Here is a 16,439-nt window from a genome sequence, read left to right on the forward strand (position 1 = left end):
AGAGTTTGAGATAGTGGGAACAAAGTAGACAACCAAGAAAAGAGGTTGAAATTGTAGTCAGTGCTGGCTGAAAGCAAAGGCCGCGTCGAGTGTCCCTCAGCAGAAGTTTCGTCTGTGAATCTTCTACCGATGGCTCTCAACCTACTAAGGAAACAGGATGAGCCGGATCAGAGAGAGAATAAAATAATTAATGTTGAGATTTTGTTCCCCTTCAATTACCTGGTTAAGGACATAGCTATTGAAAGTTAGGGGTTTTGTAACTGAGTCATTGAACAACATAAATTTAAAAAAATTATTGATTTTAGAAATTGGTCCCTCACACTAAGTGCGGTCCACACTGCGCATCCCATGACAGCTCACCCCGAGCCCTGTACAAAGTCTTAGGGCTTGCAGGGACGTAGAAGCGGTCTGCTCTCGCCCTCTTATTTTGGAGAGAAGGAAAATGAGGCCCAGAGATATTCAAACTTAGCAAAAAATTCCAATTGAGTAAACCAAAAAGTAAGTTCTGGAATCTGATCTTTAGATGGCCTATCTGGTCATCTTTCCACCGTATCGTCTCTCTGAAAATAAGTGATGTTTGAAAATATTCTCAAAAACCAATAATCAGTGAAGAATTCAATAACATAAAATGTTTCTATCAATTCTAGTTCTCTAATAGACCTTCTGAAGATGGGCAGATAAACTTAAATGCTTATAACATTTTCAAGAGGGAACAAAACTAGATTTTAATCTGAATTATCCATTCTGTGGGTAGAATAAAAAGAACATTTAACGTGATTTCTAGAATTTGTATTCCCTTAGGGCAGCCTTCTCTAGGTGTCATTAAGTTTACCAAGAATCTGTTTTAAAAGGGAAGGGGAATCCAACTTTTTAAAAGAATAGAATTAAGCCAACATTCTTGCTTATTAGAGAAAAGTTCCGGTGGAGTCAGTGACAGAAGGAGACAAAAGTAGGGTGAGATCTTTATGGTTTAGGGAGCGATTTGTTTACCCCGATCCAGTGTCCAGAACCACTCAATGCTCTCAGGTCATCTGCAAGTGCTCTTGAGAAATCCCATGAGGATGGCCTTGAGACTGAGCTGTAGAACAGAGCAGAATGGGGTGGGAAGAGCTTCTGAAGTGCTGTCCTTCTGCATGTGTATAAAGATAGGCAGAAAAGTTCCCGCAGGAAGAATCTAGAGGGGGGATCAGAGGTAACCCCGGGAAGACACCAGACCTTAGAATAATATTCAGAAATGTCGAACATAGCAAAAATAACAATAAGAGTTAGGGAAAGGCAAACTCATTTTTGGCCACTAGCCATGTTTGAGTTTCTTATAGTGAAGTGGTTAAGAGTAAAAGGCTAGCTTTGCACTTAATATTTATTGCTTGTGATTAATCTGAGGTCTAGTCTTAGCAAGAGATTGCCCTGATTCTTTCCCATTGACTCTCAGTTTCCAGCAACATGACCGTTGGCAACTCATCATCCTCTCTTTGCCTCTCATTTCCCATTTAGTAAAATGAGTATAATAACAGCACCTGTCTCACAGGGTAGATTAAATGAAGAGCACAGAGCTTGACACATAGTAAGCTATTTATGTGTTGGAAATGTTGTTGCTTCCATTACAACCAGGCTGATAATACATAGGACCTAGTTACCTTCCAGGAAATTATACACATTGCACTTCCATCAGCAGTTTCTTTCATGGACTTTCTAGGAGAGAGTCTCCCCCTTGCCATGTCTCAGTGTCCAGTACTCTTTAGGGGACCAGGGGAGAACAATTGTCTTCATCTCTTTTGTCCTGTGCCTCTGCAGAACCACAGACTCTAGCAGCTACAGAAGGTAGGAGCAGAGAGTTGGCTCACAGATGTGAGTTTCACTTCGCTGCCGTAGCACACGTCTGTATAGGAGGACCAGGAGTGCCCTAGGGAATCTGGAGATGCACTTGCAAAATGCAGACCTCTGAAAATCACCCCCAGGAATATAGTGATAACACTTAGGACATTTACGAGAAGCTTTCACATATGTTACCTCATTTGATTTTCTCAGCACTGAAGCATGTGAAAGAAAAATGAAGCTTTCTTCCCCTTATTTTGACTTCAGTATCTAGGTCTTCTCTTCATCTGTTTACATTATTAAAGCACTTCCAAAGTGTAAAGATTTCTCTCTATATACTAATCTTCAGTTTCTAAAACAATCTCTCATCTGTAACCATGACTTTTTAGCTAACAACAGACAGGCTCTCATGGGACCCTACACATGGGGCATGATTTTGTTTTAGTTTTGGAAATTTGCCCTAGTTTAGGGGAATAGAAAGATCTGGCACCTTCTATTTCATTTTATAGGTTCAAACACCAATGAATATCACTGTGGGTTTTGGCTCGCTGAATACATTGGTAACACTGGGCTTTTGCTAACTTTAACACTCCATTTTAACAGGAGAGAATGGTTCAGCATTTACACTACCGTTATAGCTATTTTATTAATGTGTTAAATAATAATCAAGAGCTGTTCTAAGAACTCATCAGATTTCCTAAGCTTTTTAAAACCATGTAAGTGTAATCCAGTCCAACTTCAAAGCCACTGCTGTAGCCTTTGTCCCCATCATCTGGCTTGTTCAGTCTCCAGATGAAATTGATGCAACGGCCAGAGTTATCAGAAGCTGAGATATCAGTTACTGCCAGCTTTTAAGGCACCGTAATAGTTACTTTGCTCTCCTTTTGTGACTACTTAAAGAATAGTTTTGAAATCATGTTTCTTTTATCTTACCCGAGTATATCTGCTTGGAAAGATTAGATTTGCTTAGAGAAAGTGTTTTTTTTGAGGTAAAGTATAGGACTGAAATTAAAAGCCACACCTTGAAACCACTGTCGCAAGGATTGGGATTCTGACATCAGGCAGTAGGGGGTAACTACTTCATTGTCCAGTAGCAGATATGTGTACCTGGCCCAGCATCTTCTCCAAGGAGACAGGGGATGTCGTTTATACTAAGATGCTCTCTGAATATGACACTGGAGAATAGCTGAAATTTCCCTCTTCGAGTCTGTCTGATTGCACATATGACTTACAGCCGCATAGGTTTGCAAACATGCCTGGAAATCCCAGGCCACGATGCCATCTTCTGATAGACTCGATGCTCCGATGGAGCAGAGGCCATGGCTGCCTGATTTTTTTGGAGGTGTGGGTTTAGTCTGGCACAGATCTCCCATCCACAGAGGCCCTGGGGGCTCTGGTGCTGGCTTCCAGTCACACTAGTGTGTAAGATGTAAGACTGGCTGGAGCGGTTTAGGAAGGGGTTCCCAAATTCCTTGGGTTTCAGTTCTCGTCAGCTCAGATGAGTTACGTTTTCTCAAACTCACAAGCTGCCCCAGCATAAGGACTGGGCCTGGGACTAGTGATGTGTGTTCATTCCATTCTTTCCATTCACCGTCAGGCCACCCCTCATCTGAAGCAGTAACTGGTTTTGGTCACATCAATGAAACCCTTCCTTAAAATGTCTACTGTTGGGACCGGCCTGGTGGTGCAGCAGTTAAGTGTGCACGTTCTGCTTCGGCGGCCCGGGGTTCACCAGTTCGGATCCTGGGTGCGGACATGGCACCACTTGGCAAGCCATGCTGTGGTAGGCGTCCCACACATAAAGTAGAGGAAGATGGGCATGGATGTTAGCTCAGGGCCAGCCTTCCTCAGCAAAAGGAGGAGGATTGGCGGCAGATGTTAACTCAGGGATAATCTTCCTCAACAACAAAAAAAGTCTACTGTCTGCTATAGTCTGAATAAACTAACTGAAAAAGTCTAGTTAACAACTGGCTGAACCTCGTGGCTATTTTTTAAGACAACTTTCCCTCTTCTGTGGATTTCACCCAGATGTATAGTCCAGCAATACCGTCCTCAGTGTGACACAGGCCAAAGATCCTTTGTCCTTGCAACAGACTCAGTGCCCTTCCCAATGCTCTTGTGCCCCCAAAGGAAAATAACATCACACCATGGTATGGCTAAGTTCCCATTTAAATTCCCCCTTGATCCATGGTTTGTGTCACGCCTTGCTCAGGCTTACATGCTCTCTGTGCAAACTGGATCGGGAAGACCACCCTAGTCAAGTGGACAGTCTGATGATTTAAAGCCAACATTTAAAGACAAATCACTCAGTGTCTTCTACTGGTTTGTGTGGGCCATTGTCTAGATGCTCTGGAAGTCAGATGTGCTTATGGCCGTTGTGTGTATACATCTGGTGGTATATCACTTTTTTTTCTTTCTCTTTAGGACCAAGAAGAAAACAAGGGAGCAACAAGTTGGCCTGAATTCTACATCGATCAGCTCAACTCCATGGCTGCTGTAGGTGACTTTCTGTTCTACCACACACAGTTTCAAATGCAAGTCTAGTACAAAGCACACAGTTGCACAATAAATCCACTTGAATAAGAACTACCAAATGTCATTATCTTTCCAAACACTCAACGTTGTGGGGGAAATAGGGGGCAGGAATGGTACTTGGCAAAGTGATTTTTTCTAGTATGTTTTAAATAAAATCAACACACACTAAAATATAAGTGGTTTTAATGTTATAAGAGGAAATGTAATCTTAAATCTGGCTTATGTTCAACTTTAACTTTTAATTGCTTATACCAATCATTTGGAGCTTTGTTATGGCAATATTATTCTCAACAGCCTTTGCTGTTCTCCTCCCACTCTTTTTTTTTACTGGGGACTTGCTTAGTTCCTGGGTTCTTGATTTCACAGGGCACCAAGGTACTCTTTTACTCTCATAAATAAGAAAAAGGAATTCATGGAATAAGTGATTTAATGAAAAGGTATAATAATAATTATGCTGAGATGTCCTTACGAAATCTTTGGTACATGGGTTTTTCCTTCAGTAATTGCTTAAAGTGCATTCTCGATGTCTAAAATGTGCATTCTGGTCATGTGGTTGTCTCTGTGATGTCAGTGTTCCAAGCAGCTGGAGGAGAACCTATGCAACAGAAAACACATCGTCAACCTTTGAGCCTTAGTAGCTTGAATCCTTTGTGTTGATAAAATTGGAGATTGCCCACGGAGAACACAGTCTTGGCCTCAGTGGGCACACTCACAATTTTAAAAGTCAGTCTGTTACATTCAACTCTGAGCTTATGATATCCAAGCATATTGTGATATGATAGCTTCCATAATACTTTTCTTTACCTCTTTCTTTCCTGGCTTCCCCAGAGTCCTTATGGAGAATTAGTTTCTTATCAGTTAAAGCAAACATTTTAGATTGTCAAATATTTTGCTGCTGCTGCAAAAGTTAAAAACTGACTAGAATATGTGAATCATTCACACTTTTGCTAAACTTTCAGAGGCCTTGACTTTGAGTAACTTCCTCTTTTCTCGCTTTTTCTTTGAAGATGCTTCTTCTGCTATCACACATTGAATAATAAATAGCCTGGTAAATGTAAACAGGGCTGTATAAATTATAGAAGAAACTGCACAAGCTTTTGCCTCATGGGTTTCTAGTCTAAAAGCACAGCAGAAAAGAATAGAAAATAACCACCAAATCCTCCTTTAACAAGACATCCTACACAATGACAGACATGCGAAAAGGGTGATCTCAGCATTTGTATGAATGTGTTAGCAGAATGGGAGGCTTGTGATGAGCATCAGGGATTTTCTCTGCATCCACCTAAGCAATAATGATTTAGAGCCATTTTACATTTCCTGCATGTGAAGGTTATTTTCTGAATTCTGGTTGCTGGCTGTTAGGGAACAGAAGAGCTGTCGGGCAGGCCATCTCTCTCTCTAATTAAGTCACCGTTTGATGTCTAACAAGGGAAGTTGCATCTTTGCTAATGAGTTCACGTCTATGAATGGTGAAGTACTGAGCCCTATGGATTTTTTCGTCAAATTTTGGGCTAGTTAGGTTATTTTGCCCTTTAAAGACTTAATCCAGGCCTTGGCTGGAGTCAGCCTGGCTCCTTTCCTGCACTGGAGGGTCCATGATGTGGCCCTTCTTCAGAAGCCTCCTTTGTCCAGCTCCTTGGACAACCCTTGGCTGCTTTCATGAGTTGTCTACATTTGAATTATTTGCTTCCCAATCCAAAGTCCTTTCCAAGAGCACCTCAAGGCTATTAAATTGTCATATTGTTATGACAATATTAAATTTGTAAACTTGCTATTCTTTATGTATTAAACACCTAACAAAGCTTTCTAATGCTTCTTTAAGGACTGAGCCAGCAATTTCCAGAGTTAAAGGTAAAGGGCATCAATAGTTCATGAATTAAGGAGGCCTCAGAACTCCTGCAAACATGGAGGAAGGAGGGGGCCTCTGGGACCAGAGACTTTATGCTGAGTTTTCTGTTTTTCTTACCATATTTGTTGCCACTACCTCCTCCCATAGTTTTGGCTCAACCCTGAGAACTGTATTGGAGAATTCTCGACAACACACAGCAGAAGTCCTGAGATGTTGTCCCTGGGGACTAGAAAGGCACACAATTCCTCCAAATCCTTTCGTGGCCTGGCAGCGAGACTCTTTGGCTCTCTGCTTAGGGAATTGTTGAAGGGGCATTTATTCACCTTGTCATCAGCCACTGTCTTCAGCATCAGTAGCAACTACTGCTCTTGAGTGGGCATCATGCGACAGGCCATAGAGCAGGCACTTTCCATGTTGGTTTCAACCCTTACAAGCACCCTACACTCTAAGTGCTATTACCGATAAGGAGTCTGGGACAGAGAGAGGTTACCTTGCCCAAGGTCATCTAACTAGGAAGTAGTGGAGCTGGAATTGAAACCTATCAGTCTGAGCTCAAAGATGCCTTTCCAGTTTGCCTCTGACTCACTCAGTTTTTAAAACCGTTTGGCATGTAATAGGATACTCCCACCCCAGCCCACCCCTCCTCCCAAAAAGGCATCTGTTTTCTTTAATGCCTGGGAGTCTAGTAAACGGTCTAGGTTGAGAACTTCAGCGCTTACTGGCCTGTGAAGCTCTTTGTGGAACAAGTTCAGTTACTTCACATAAGCTTCATAACAAGATTCTTTGTTCTTTAAAGGACCCCTGAGTGATCTACTGGCTTTTAAAGAGTGAAAAACAGTGTGATAAAAGAGTGCAGCCCAGCAGATTCGGGAAGGACCTGGGCTCGCTGGCTATGTGGCTTCTCTGTGCCCTCTGAAGGAGGAAGGATGTAAGGTGAAGTTCAGTGGGCTCAGTGGCCTGCCTTATTGATCTCACACCAAGGAAATGTTTCCCGCAAGAACTTAGTGCCAGACTCCCAGCCAGGAATGATGTCTGAGGCTCCTTTGTGCCTCTGTCTTGGACCTGCCTGTTCTGGTGTATACCTTAGCTGCTTGACCGGAAGACCCTCTGCCAGGATGTGCTTTCTCCGTTCCCCACTTCTCATGTGAGCAGGGATTTAGTAAGTGCATAAAGCACTCACAGAGGCTGCCGCAGGCCTGTCCTGTGTATGTCAAGGTGGATGCTGGATGTTTGGTGTCGCAGCCAGCTTCAGAAGTGTAGGTATAGCCCCCTTTTCTACCAAAAGTTGAAAATTAAGCCTTTTTTCTAAATAGGAAGCTGGAAAACTTGAGATTTTATGTAAATTATTTTGTTTTGAAAAGTCATAGTAGAATATCAATTTCCTCCTCATACCCTCAATACAATAAACGCAATCTTAGATTCAAATCTAATTGTATCACATACAGAAAAAAGCACATTGTCTTCTGTTTTGAGAGGAATAAAATGCTCCTTATATTGGGAAAGGAAATTGCAATTTAATTTTCTTGACATTTCATAAATCTCCCAACTCTACTAGGGAGAGACATAATGTAGTCTGCTTTTATTCAGATGTTCCACCCTCTCCAGGATCGTTAAAAGGATGAATCCATGCATCTTTATTCAGTATTAGGGAACCACAACAAGAAATCTGTGTCGTCTAATTTGGAGATCATTTTGTGTGGTTAAACTTAGGAACAAGGAGTGATATTCATAAAAGGCTTGATTCTGAGCTGCAGATTCAAAGTGACTGCTTACGAGTCTAAACGAGTTCAGCTGTGCCATAGGAGATTAAATGGCTTTGGCTGGATCTGTGCTGAATTTTCCAGGAACTGGGTCTCATGGAGCCGTGAAGAAATTCGTTGTCTATTTCTGCACGCAGCTTCTTCCCCTACTGTCCTCTGGTGACAGCTGTCCAGGCACATCACCAGCAAGACAACAGCTTTAGCAGAAACAGTAACAAGTTTAAAAAACAAGGCTTTACTGATTTATATTTTAGTTGCCATAAGTGATGCTGATACGTTTGCTTGCTTTGGGTTTTACCCTCCTAATTGCGGAGTCAAATTTAGGCTGTAGTTAACATTTGGTTACTTAGAGTCAAATTTAGGCTGTAGTTAACATTTGGTTACTTAGTGCTGATACTGTTGACTTGACAAAATTAAGTAAAGTTATCCCTTGATGATTTGTGGTCCTGAAAGAGTGGGAGAGACTGGACCGTTGAGACACACGGATAGGACTCTTTTTCCCAATACCCCAATCTGTTTCCAAACCATGCATTTTATCAGAATTGGTAACAGGTAAACAGACTGAGCCTAGATAAGCACATGTTCAGAGTAGGGTGAAGGCAAGGGACAAGTGGTTCCGTGGGTGGAGGCACCTGGGGCCGTCCACCTTGGGGATACTTTTAGTACAACTGGGTGATCAGGGGGTGAAAGGAGTGCAAAAGGCTTTTAAACAAGTCTATAAACCTTACTAGCGTTCCCCACTTTATAACATCAACTGAGATCTGCTTCCCTAGAGCCTCGTTCTTCAAAGTGAGGTCTACGGCCTGCAGCATCAGCATTGCATGGAAACTCGTGAGAAATGTGGCATCTTAGGCTTCACGCAAACATAACAAATCAGAACTCGCATTTTAACAAGATCCCCTGGTGATTCGTATCCACATTTAAGTTGGAGAAGCACGGCTCTGGCGGATCCCTGAGGAGGGAGAGTGTACACACACACACAAACACCCACGTCCACATTCCATGTCCTGATTTCCAGATGATGTTGAACCATTTCTAAAACTTAGACATTTACTCTAAAGGAATTGTCCATCTTAGTACCAGATCCAACTTAATTTTTCTCTTAAAAAAAATTTTCATGTAATAGAAAGTATAAAAGATTAGACTTTTCAGTGTGAGGAATGGGAGAGAGAGCTTGGGAAGATTGCTGCCCACCTCTGTTTGATAGTGTGATAATGTTATTTAATTGCTAGAATGTTGTATTTAACTGCCGGTCCAGTCTTCTTTCTAGCAAATATAAATAGTAGTATCTTCATCAAAGTGTAGTTGTACAAACAAACATTTGGACAACTTAATCTCTACTAACATTTCTAAACATTTCCTTAAAGCTTTATTTAGAGTTTGAAAGAACTAACTTGTATTCTTGGTGCTTCTGCTCTATATTTTGGCTTGTAGTAAATCTTAGTCATAGATTTGTTGACTGATTATTTGTATTAAAAGTGAGAGTAGCTCGTCATCTTTGGACTTGTCTTGCTTGTGCTTTAATTAAAACACAGAATTTAAAGAAGTAACTTCAGTATTCTTTGCATAGAGAAAATCTCTGCTGGCTTTGGAAAAGGAAGAGGAAGAGGAGAGAAGTAAAACTATAGAGAGTTTGAAGACAGCACTGAGGACAAAACCAATGAGGTAATGTTTTCCTGGGTAGCGTGCGCTACTTGTCTCTTCTTTTTCTTCTTCTCTTCTACGCTTTCTTCCCTCCTTCTTTTCTTCCTTCCTTCCTTCTTTTTTCTGCAATAGCCAAACTTTTGAGGAAGTCTTAAATTAAAAGCATGCAATTGAACCATGAGTGAAATACTTTAATGATTGAACATTCAGTAAATTGATTTTCTTCAAATCAAAGATGTGCAGACAGCCATTAAGGTGGCTAAATAAAAAAGACAGAGACTGACAATTGTTGGTGAGGATGTGGAGAAATTGCAACGCTCATTCAGTGCTGGTGGGAATGTAAAATGGTGCAGCCACTTCGGAAAACAGTTGGACAGCTCCTCAGAATGTTAAATATAGTGTTGCCATATGACCCAACAATTCTACTCCTTGATATATAGCCAAGGGAAATGAAAACGTGTTTCCCAAACAACTTGTATGTGAATGTTCATATCAGCATTATTCATAATAACCAAAAAGTGAAAGCAACCCAAATTCTACCAACTGATGAATGGATAAAGAAAATGTGATGTATCAAATGGAATATTATTCAGCCATGAAAAGGAATGGAATGCTGATACATGCTGTAACATTGATGATCCTTGAAAATATTTATGGAAAGTGAAAGAAGCCAGATAGAAAGGAGCACATATTGTATGATTCCATTTATAGGAAATATCAGAAAAGGATAATCCATAGAGACATAAAGAATAGTGGTTGCCTGAGGTTGGGGAGAGGGGGAAATGATCTTTGGGGGATGATTAAAGTATTCTAAAATCACATAGTGGAAGTGGCTACACGACTCTGTGAATATGTTAAAAATCCCTGAATTATACATTTGAAAATGTGGATTTTTTGGCATGTGAGTTATATCTTAATAAAACTGCTATAAAGAAAAAGATGGCAGTCAACTTCCACTGTGTGTGCGCCACACCTGCATTTCCCATTAATGCCTCTCAAGTTTGGTGGGGTGTTGGATGCTTCCAGGTACAGTTCATTAGTACAGGTGCTATGAATGAAGCCAACTGGTTTAACCAGCTTGGCTATATCTGGGTCATCTGGTTGGGTGAAATGGTTGGAAAATAAAGACTTCCTTCCTTTTTTTGACTATAAAATGCTAACTGAGAAAAACTATTGATTTATCAAAAAGCCTATGCAGTTGTGTGACAGAGTCCTTCTAGCCTATTCCTAATATATCAATGTTTCCCTCTGTGTTCTGCATTCTCTGTTGTTAGTGGGTATTCAAGGCTAAATAAGTTTGGAAATTTCTGGAGTGGTCAGATACTTCTGAACTTTTCAGAGGCTTAACATGCACATGTCCATTATGAATTTTTCTCATTGGTTGACTTTACAGTAAGTGCTATAAATATCAGTAAAATTACAGTAATAAAGTATCATTTATTTATTTTATATATTGGGATGCCGTGTAGTATTTCATACAAAGAAGGGGTTTCTACACAACCTTAGGGATATAGACTATCATTTATTTGACACGCAAATATCCTGTACTTTAAGGATGTTCTTTGACTTTCATTGATATGAGCCCTGCCTGGGTCAGTGGTCAGTAGACAAAAGTGCATAGGGCTGGATGTTATAACCACGCGGATCAGCAGATGACTTTAACCTAAGACACGTATTCTGAGTGTCTTCTTAATCCTGATTTTCTGGGGTTATATCACGTGTTAATTGGTTCTTTGTATCAATTAAGATCTGTTTACCTCAAATGGAGGTTTTTTTCACACTTGTGGTTAGCCCTGACCATTGGATCTGTGCCAAGGAAGAGGCCAGGAATTAAGAAGACTTCATCAATGTAAGCCTTTTGGTATTTTAGGAACTACATCTTGCTTTCTTTCTCCAGCCCCCCAAACTTTTTCCTTAAGTGCTATCACAAAATTCCAAGGAGACTTGGGTCTGATACGTTTTAACCTTCTCCTCGTGACAGGTTTGTAACCAGATTCATCGACTTGGATGGCCTGTCATGTATTCTCAACTTTCTAAAGACCATGGACTATGAGACCTCAGAGTCTCGGATACATACCTCTCTCATTGGATGTATAAAGGCGCTAATGAACAACTCTCAAGGTCGGGCTCACGTCCTGGCTCATTCTGAGAGTATTAACGTAATTGCTCAGAGTCTGAGCACAGAGAACATTAAAACAAAGGTGGCCGTACTGGAAATCTTGGGCGCCGTGTGCCTGGTTCCCGGGGGCCACAAGAAGGTTCTGCAGGCCATGCTGCACTACCAGAAGTATGCCAGTGAAAGGACCCGCTTTCAGGTGGGTGCTCCCTCACTGCTCTTCGTTCACCCTTCTGACAGGTACCTTTCCTGGCCTGAAGGGGGAGCCTAACCTGAGATTTCCCCCATGGTGATGGCTCACACCACGACTTCAAGCATTTCCTTCCTCTCAGGTGTTAGTACCAGAGACTGGAATATACTTTCTATACATGATCAAGCTGGGGTTTGGGATTTACTGAATTAAAAATGTGGCTCTGCTTCCTACCCATGATATAGCATACATCTTTTTTTTTTTTCTTTTTGGTGAGGAATATTGTCCCTGAGCTAACATCTGTGCCAGCCCTCCCTCCATTTTGTATGTGGGACACCGCCACAGCATGGCTTGATGAGCAGTGTGTAGGTCCACACCTGGGATACCCAAACCCCTGAACCTAGGCCAGCAAAGTGAAGCATGCACACTTAACTACTACGCCACCCGGCCAGCCCGTATATAGCACACATCTTTTGACTCCACTGAATGGAGTGTCCCTGAAAACTTTACAGTTGCTATCCTTGATTTAGGATCAACATAAACAGTGAGATTATGTCATCATATTTATACTCAAATATAAAAAGCAAGCCGAGTTAACGAAGCACAGTCTTTCGTACTTTGTATGTGTGTATATATGAACATATATGAGGTAACAATTTTGAAAGTAGAATTTTTAGACCTAATCTTAAGAAAAAAAGGTGGCTTTTTATAGGTCCATATAATTCTGACTAAATACAGGATTTAAAAAATTAACTTCTGAGTAAAAAAATTAATAAAATGAGTGTGTGGTTAGTAATGACTCTGTCCTTTGTTTTTGTGTTTGAATCCTTGGTAGACGTTAATCAATGATTTGGATAAAAGCACAGGGCGGTATCGAGATGAAGTGAGTCTCAAGACAGCTATCATGTCCTTCATCAATGCAGTGCTCAGCCAAGGCGCAGGAGTGGTAAGAACCTTCTGGACCACAATTTAAAACATATTATTAAAGAATAATAATAATAAAAGATTACTGACTATGGAGTCTAAAAAGCTTAAATGTGTATTTTATCACCCTTGTACTTTCAGGAAAGTTTGGACTTTAGACTTCATCTTCGCTATGAGTTTCTGATGCTAGGAATTCAACCTGTAATAGATAAATTGAGGGAACATGAGAATTCAACCTTAGATAGGTAAGTCAGACTGTTGTGATCTGAGACATACTTTTTCCATGTGTGTGGTGCCAGCCTGTGAACTCCTTGTGACCTGTCTGTAACAGCAGGAGCTTGCCCCAGAATGCGGTCCAACCAACGATGTTTCTGTAGGCAGACTTTCTCAATGAAAGAAGCAGCACCCTGTGAAGAGAACCTAGCATGGGTTTTGGCATTAGACCTGAATCCATATCCTAGTCCTGCCTCTTATTTACTATGTATTCTGGTCAAGTTACTCAATTTTTCTGAACCTTACTGTTTTTCTACCTGCAAGAAATAGTGATGACGATAACAACAACTATCTTCAGGTCTCTTATGAAAATTGGCTATAAAACGTGTGGAATCCCTTGGTACTTTTGATAGACCTTCTGTGGATGTTAATTTCCACCTTCCTATTCATTTGCTCTTGTTTGCAATCATTTTACTACTTCTGACATATCCCTCTAGCCCTCAGATCTGTTCTGCCACTCTTCTCCCTCATTCAGGCACTCCAGCATGCTCTTCTCCTTGATTGTTCTAGGAACATGTCTAAATATTCTTGCCTCAGGGCCTTTGCACTTGCTATTTCCTCAGCATTCAAAGATCTTCCCACAGATGTCCAAATTGCTTGTTCCCTTGTTCCCTGCAGAGAGACCTTTTCCAACCACTGTGTGTACATTACTCACCTCACCTCCCATCATTCTCTATTCCCTTTACCCTCGTGTATTTGTATTCATAGAACTTATCATCCCCAGTGTCTGAAATACATAGTAGGGACTCAATAAATATGTGAATGACAAAGTGAATGGCATGGGCATTTCTTTTGTGATCTTTAATTCAGTGGTCAGTCAAGTGTAGGTTTATAGGCTTGTTTTTCCATAAAGGGAGTGTGAGAGCAGGATCTGGACTTGATTGCTTTTGGATTTAGTGAACATTTATTAATTATCTACTATATATTAGGCATCCTTGACCTTTAAATTTGTCTGTTATTGTGATCTCATTTCACTCAGATGATGTCTTTTTCCTTAGACAGGGTGTAGTTAAGCAAAGGCATTTAAATTTTGTTGTCTTATTTCTTTCAAAGATATCTCTCAAGAAGTTTAGGCTTTATTATTAATGTCCTGATTCGTATGTGCCTGTGCTTAAAGGACATTCTACCTTTATTAGCTTTTCTTTAATTATCTTTCAGGCACTTAGATTTTTTTGAAATGCTCCGAAATGAAGATGAATTAGAATTTGCCAAAAGATTTGAACTGGTAGGTATGCTTACAATTATTTTGATTGGACTCATCAGCTCACAGAATTTCCTTATATAATGTGTGTGGTAGAGTTGACATGGACCAGTGTAACCTAAGAGCTAAATCACAGTTCTGTTTGCTTCCTAAGTGGCAAGGTTAGCTTCTGTTTGCCTTGGATTTGCTTACCTTGTGTGGCAGGAATTGAGGAACTTGGATGTTTGACTTAGATTTCTTTTCCATACGAAATAGGTGCATATAGACACAAAAAGTGCAACTCAGATGTTTGAGCTGACCAGGAAGAGGCTGACCCATAGTGAAGCTTACCCTCACTTCATGTCCATCCTGCACCACTGCCTCCAAATGCCTTGTGAGTGTGTTTGTGATGTACACATGTGTTTCTTCAAGTTTGGACATCATCGAAAGGGCTGTCTCCTCAACAGTGCTCGTTAGGTTGGGTGCACATCAGGGATTCTGCACCTTGGCTTTGTGTCAGCCCAGTGTGTCTACATAGCTTAAGGGGTATTGTGAAGTTCTTAAAATGAAATGAGTTATAACTTACTTTGATTTTCAAATAAATATATGCCTTACAACACATTTAGAAAAGGATAGCAAGTGCCTCTCAATCAAGTAAATAATCATCACATATCAGAATTCCAGAGACTTTGGGAAGCATTGGTGCGGATGTTGTAAGCATCTCCCTGGTTCTGTGGCTCTGGTGGGTGACTGCTGTTGAAAAATATTTGTCCTAGTTTAGAAACAACTCGAAGTATTTTTCCACCATTCTTTTCTTTTCTAGACAAGAGAAGTGGCAACACTGTTCAGTACTGGCTACTCCTGGATAGAATTATACAGCAAATAGTTATCCAAAATGACAAAGGACAGGACCCTGACTCCACACCTTTGGAAAACTTTAATATTAAGAATGTCGTACGAATGTAAGTTTCTTCTTATTTTGTTGCCTATGAGATAATAGTGACAATGTAAAACATTTATTTTATCTTACATCAAAATAGCAGCTAGGAGAAATGAAACGTGCTAGAAGGCAAGTATGAGTTCCTATACTAAATACGCATGTAATACATCTAAGTAATGTCTGGGTTTAAGAGGGTTTTAGGCATGCTGAGGATTTTCTCTGCAGTAGACTATTTTTGTAACTAGAGAGCATGCGTTTAACAGTGTGCCTTCTATGTTTTTTGTAATGAATGCTTCTTTATTGTACAGGTTAGTTAATGAAAATGAAGTTAAGCAGTGGAAAGAACAAGCAGAAAAAATGAGAAAAGGTAAATGAGGAGGCTCTGACAAGAGAAGAGACCATGTTACTGGTTATTGGACAACTCTGCTTTCTGTATATTTTAGAAGTTTGCATTGATGCTTCTTATTAACTTTGGTGTATCAACAGCCTTTCTTTTTCCATGTGTTAAGGGCATTTTGCACTTTTTTTCTTGAATTGAGCTATTTTAGTTGTTATACTGACTCCCAAATATTTTATCCTTTTATTATAGTCATGTAAATTTTTTTGAAAAGCTTGTAGCATTTGCTGTTCAGTATTCATTAATTAAAATTTTCTTAACTGGCAATCATTCCAACCCTCACCGCAACCCTATAACTGCTCTTTAAAGCAAACTGGATTTTAAGAAATATAAGGGACAACAGGAATTACACAGAATTTTAAAAGAGAAGCACAGGCCACTTGGTTTCAGCAGCCAACTCTCCACATGACTTTAATTTGGCACCAGTTATATAAAGAGAAATCATGCAGAAAATTAGTGACCATTGTAGATATAGGTGTTATGAGACGTTAGCACACCAGCTGTTGGTGAGTATTTGAATGTCTTTGATATTAACACTCAGCACTGAGTGACAGGAGGGTCATTTGTGCCCATCACTATGCCAACCACTCACAAAATAGATATAACTTTTCCCCCTCCTTCAAAATATTAGCAAATCAAAGTTGGTCTCTTTGAGCAAACAGTCATAGCCTCAGCCACTACTCTTTCAGTATGCTGCTTAATTGACTTCCTTTTCCTTTTCCAAGTTATTCAGTCACAGCCAGTGAAATACAATAGCACTCACCCCAATATTTAGTGTGTTGACAGGAAGATCCGAGCAATGCCGAAGCATTTCCT

General features: G+C 40.4%; 1 protein-coding gene across 10 annotated transcripts in view; it reads left to right on the forward strand.

Annotated features, from left to right (window-relative positions):
* DAAM1 (dishevelled associated activator of morphogenesis 1) overlaps positions 1-16,439 on the forward strand; it is a 169,741-nt gene that overhangs the window by 112,898 nt on the left and 40,404 nt on the right. For all 10 annotated transcript variants that reach the window (XM_070513705.1, XM_070513708.1, XM_014864288.3 and 7 more), the window contains 9 exons: positions 4,240-4,311; positions 9,530-9,624; positions 11,585-11,918; positions 12,745-12,855; positions 12,975-13,078; positions 14,265-14,331; positions 14,563-14,680; positions 15,110-15,248; positions 15,535-15,593. In XM_070513705.1, the coding sequence (XP_070369806.1) occupies positions 4,240-4,311; positions 9,530-9,624; positions 11,585-11,918; positions 12,745-12,855; positions 12,975-13,078; positions 14,265-14,331; positions 14,563-14,680; positions 15,110-15,248; positions 15,535-15,593 (1,099 nt within the window). The remainder of the gene's footprint in view (positions 1-4,239; positions 4,312-9,529; positions 9,625-11,584; positions 11,919-12,744; positions 12,856-12,974; positions 13,079-14,264; positions 14,332-14,562; positions 14,681-15,109; positions 15,249-15,534; positions 15,594-16,439) is intronic.

Source organism: Equus asinus, chromosome 7 (genome assembly GCF_041296235.1).
Source record: "Equus asinus isolate D_3611 breed Donkey chromosome 7, EquAss-T2T_v2, whole genome shotgun sequence".
NCBI classification, from domain to species: Eukaryota; Metazoa; Chordata; class Mammalia; order Perissodactyla; family Equidae; genus Equus; species Equus asinus.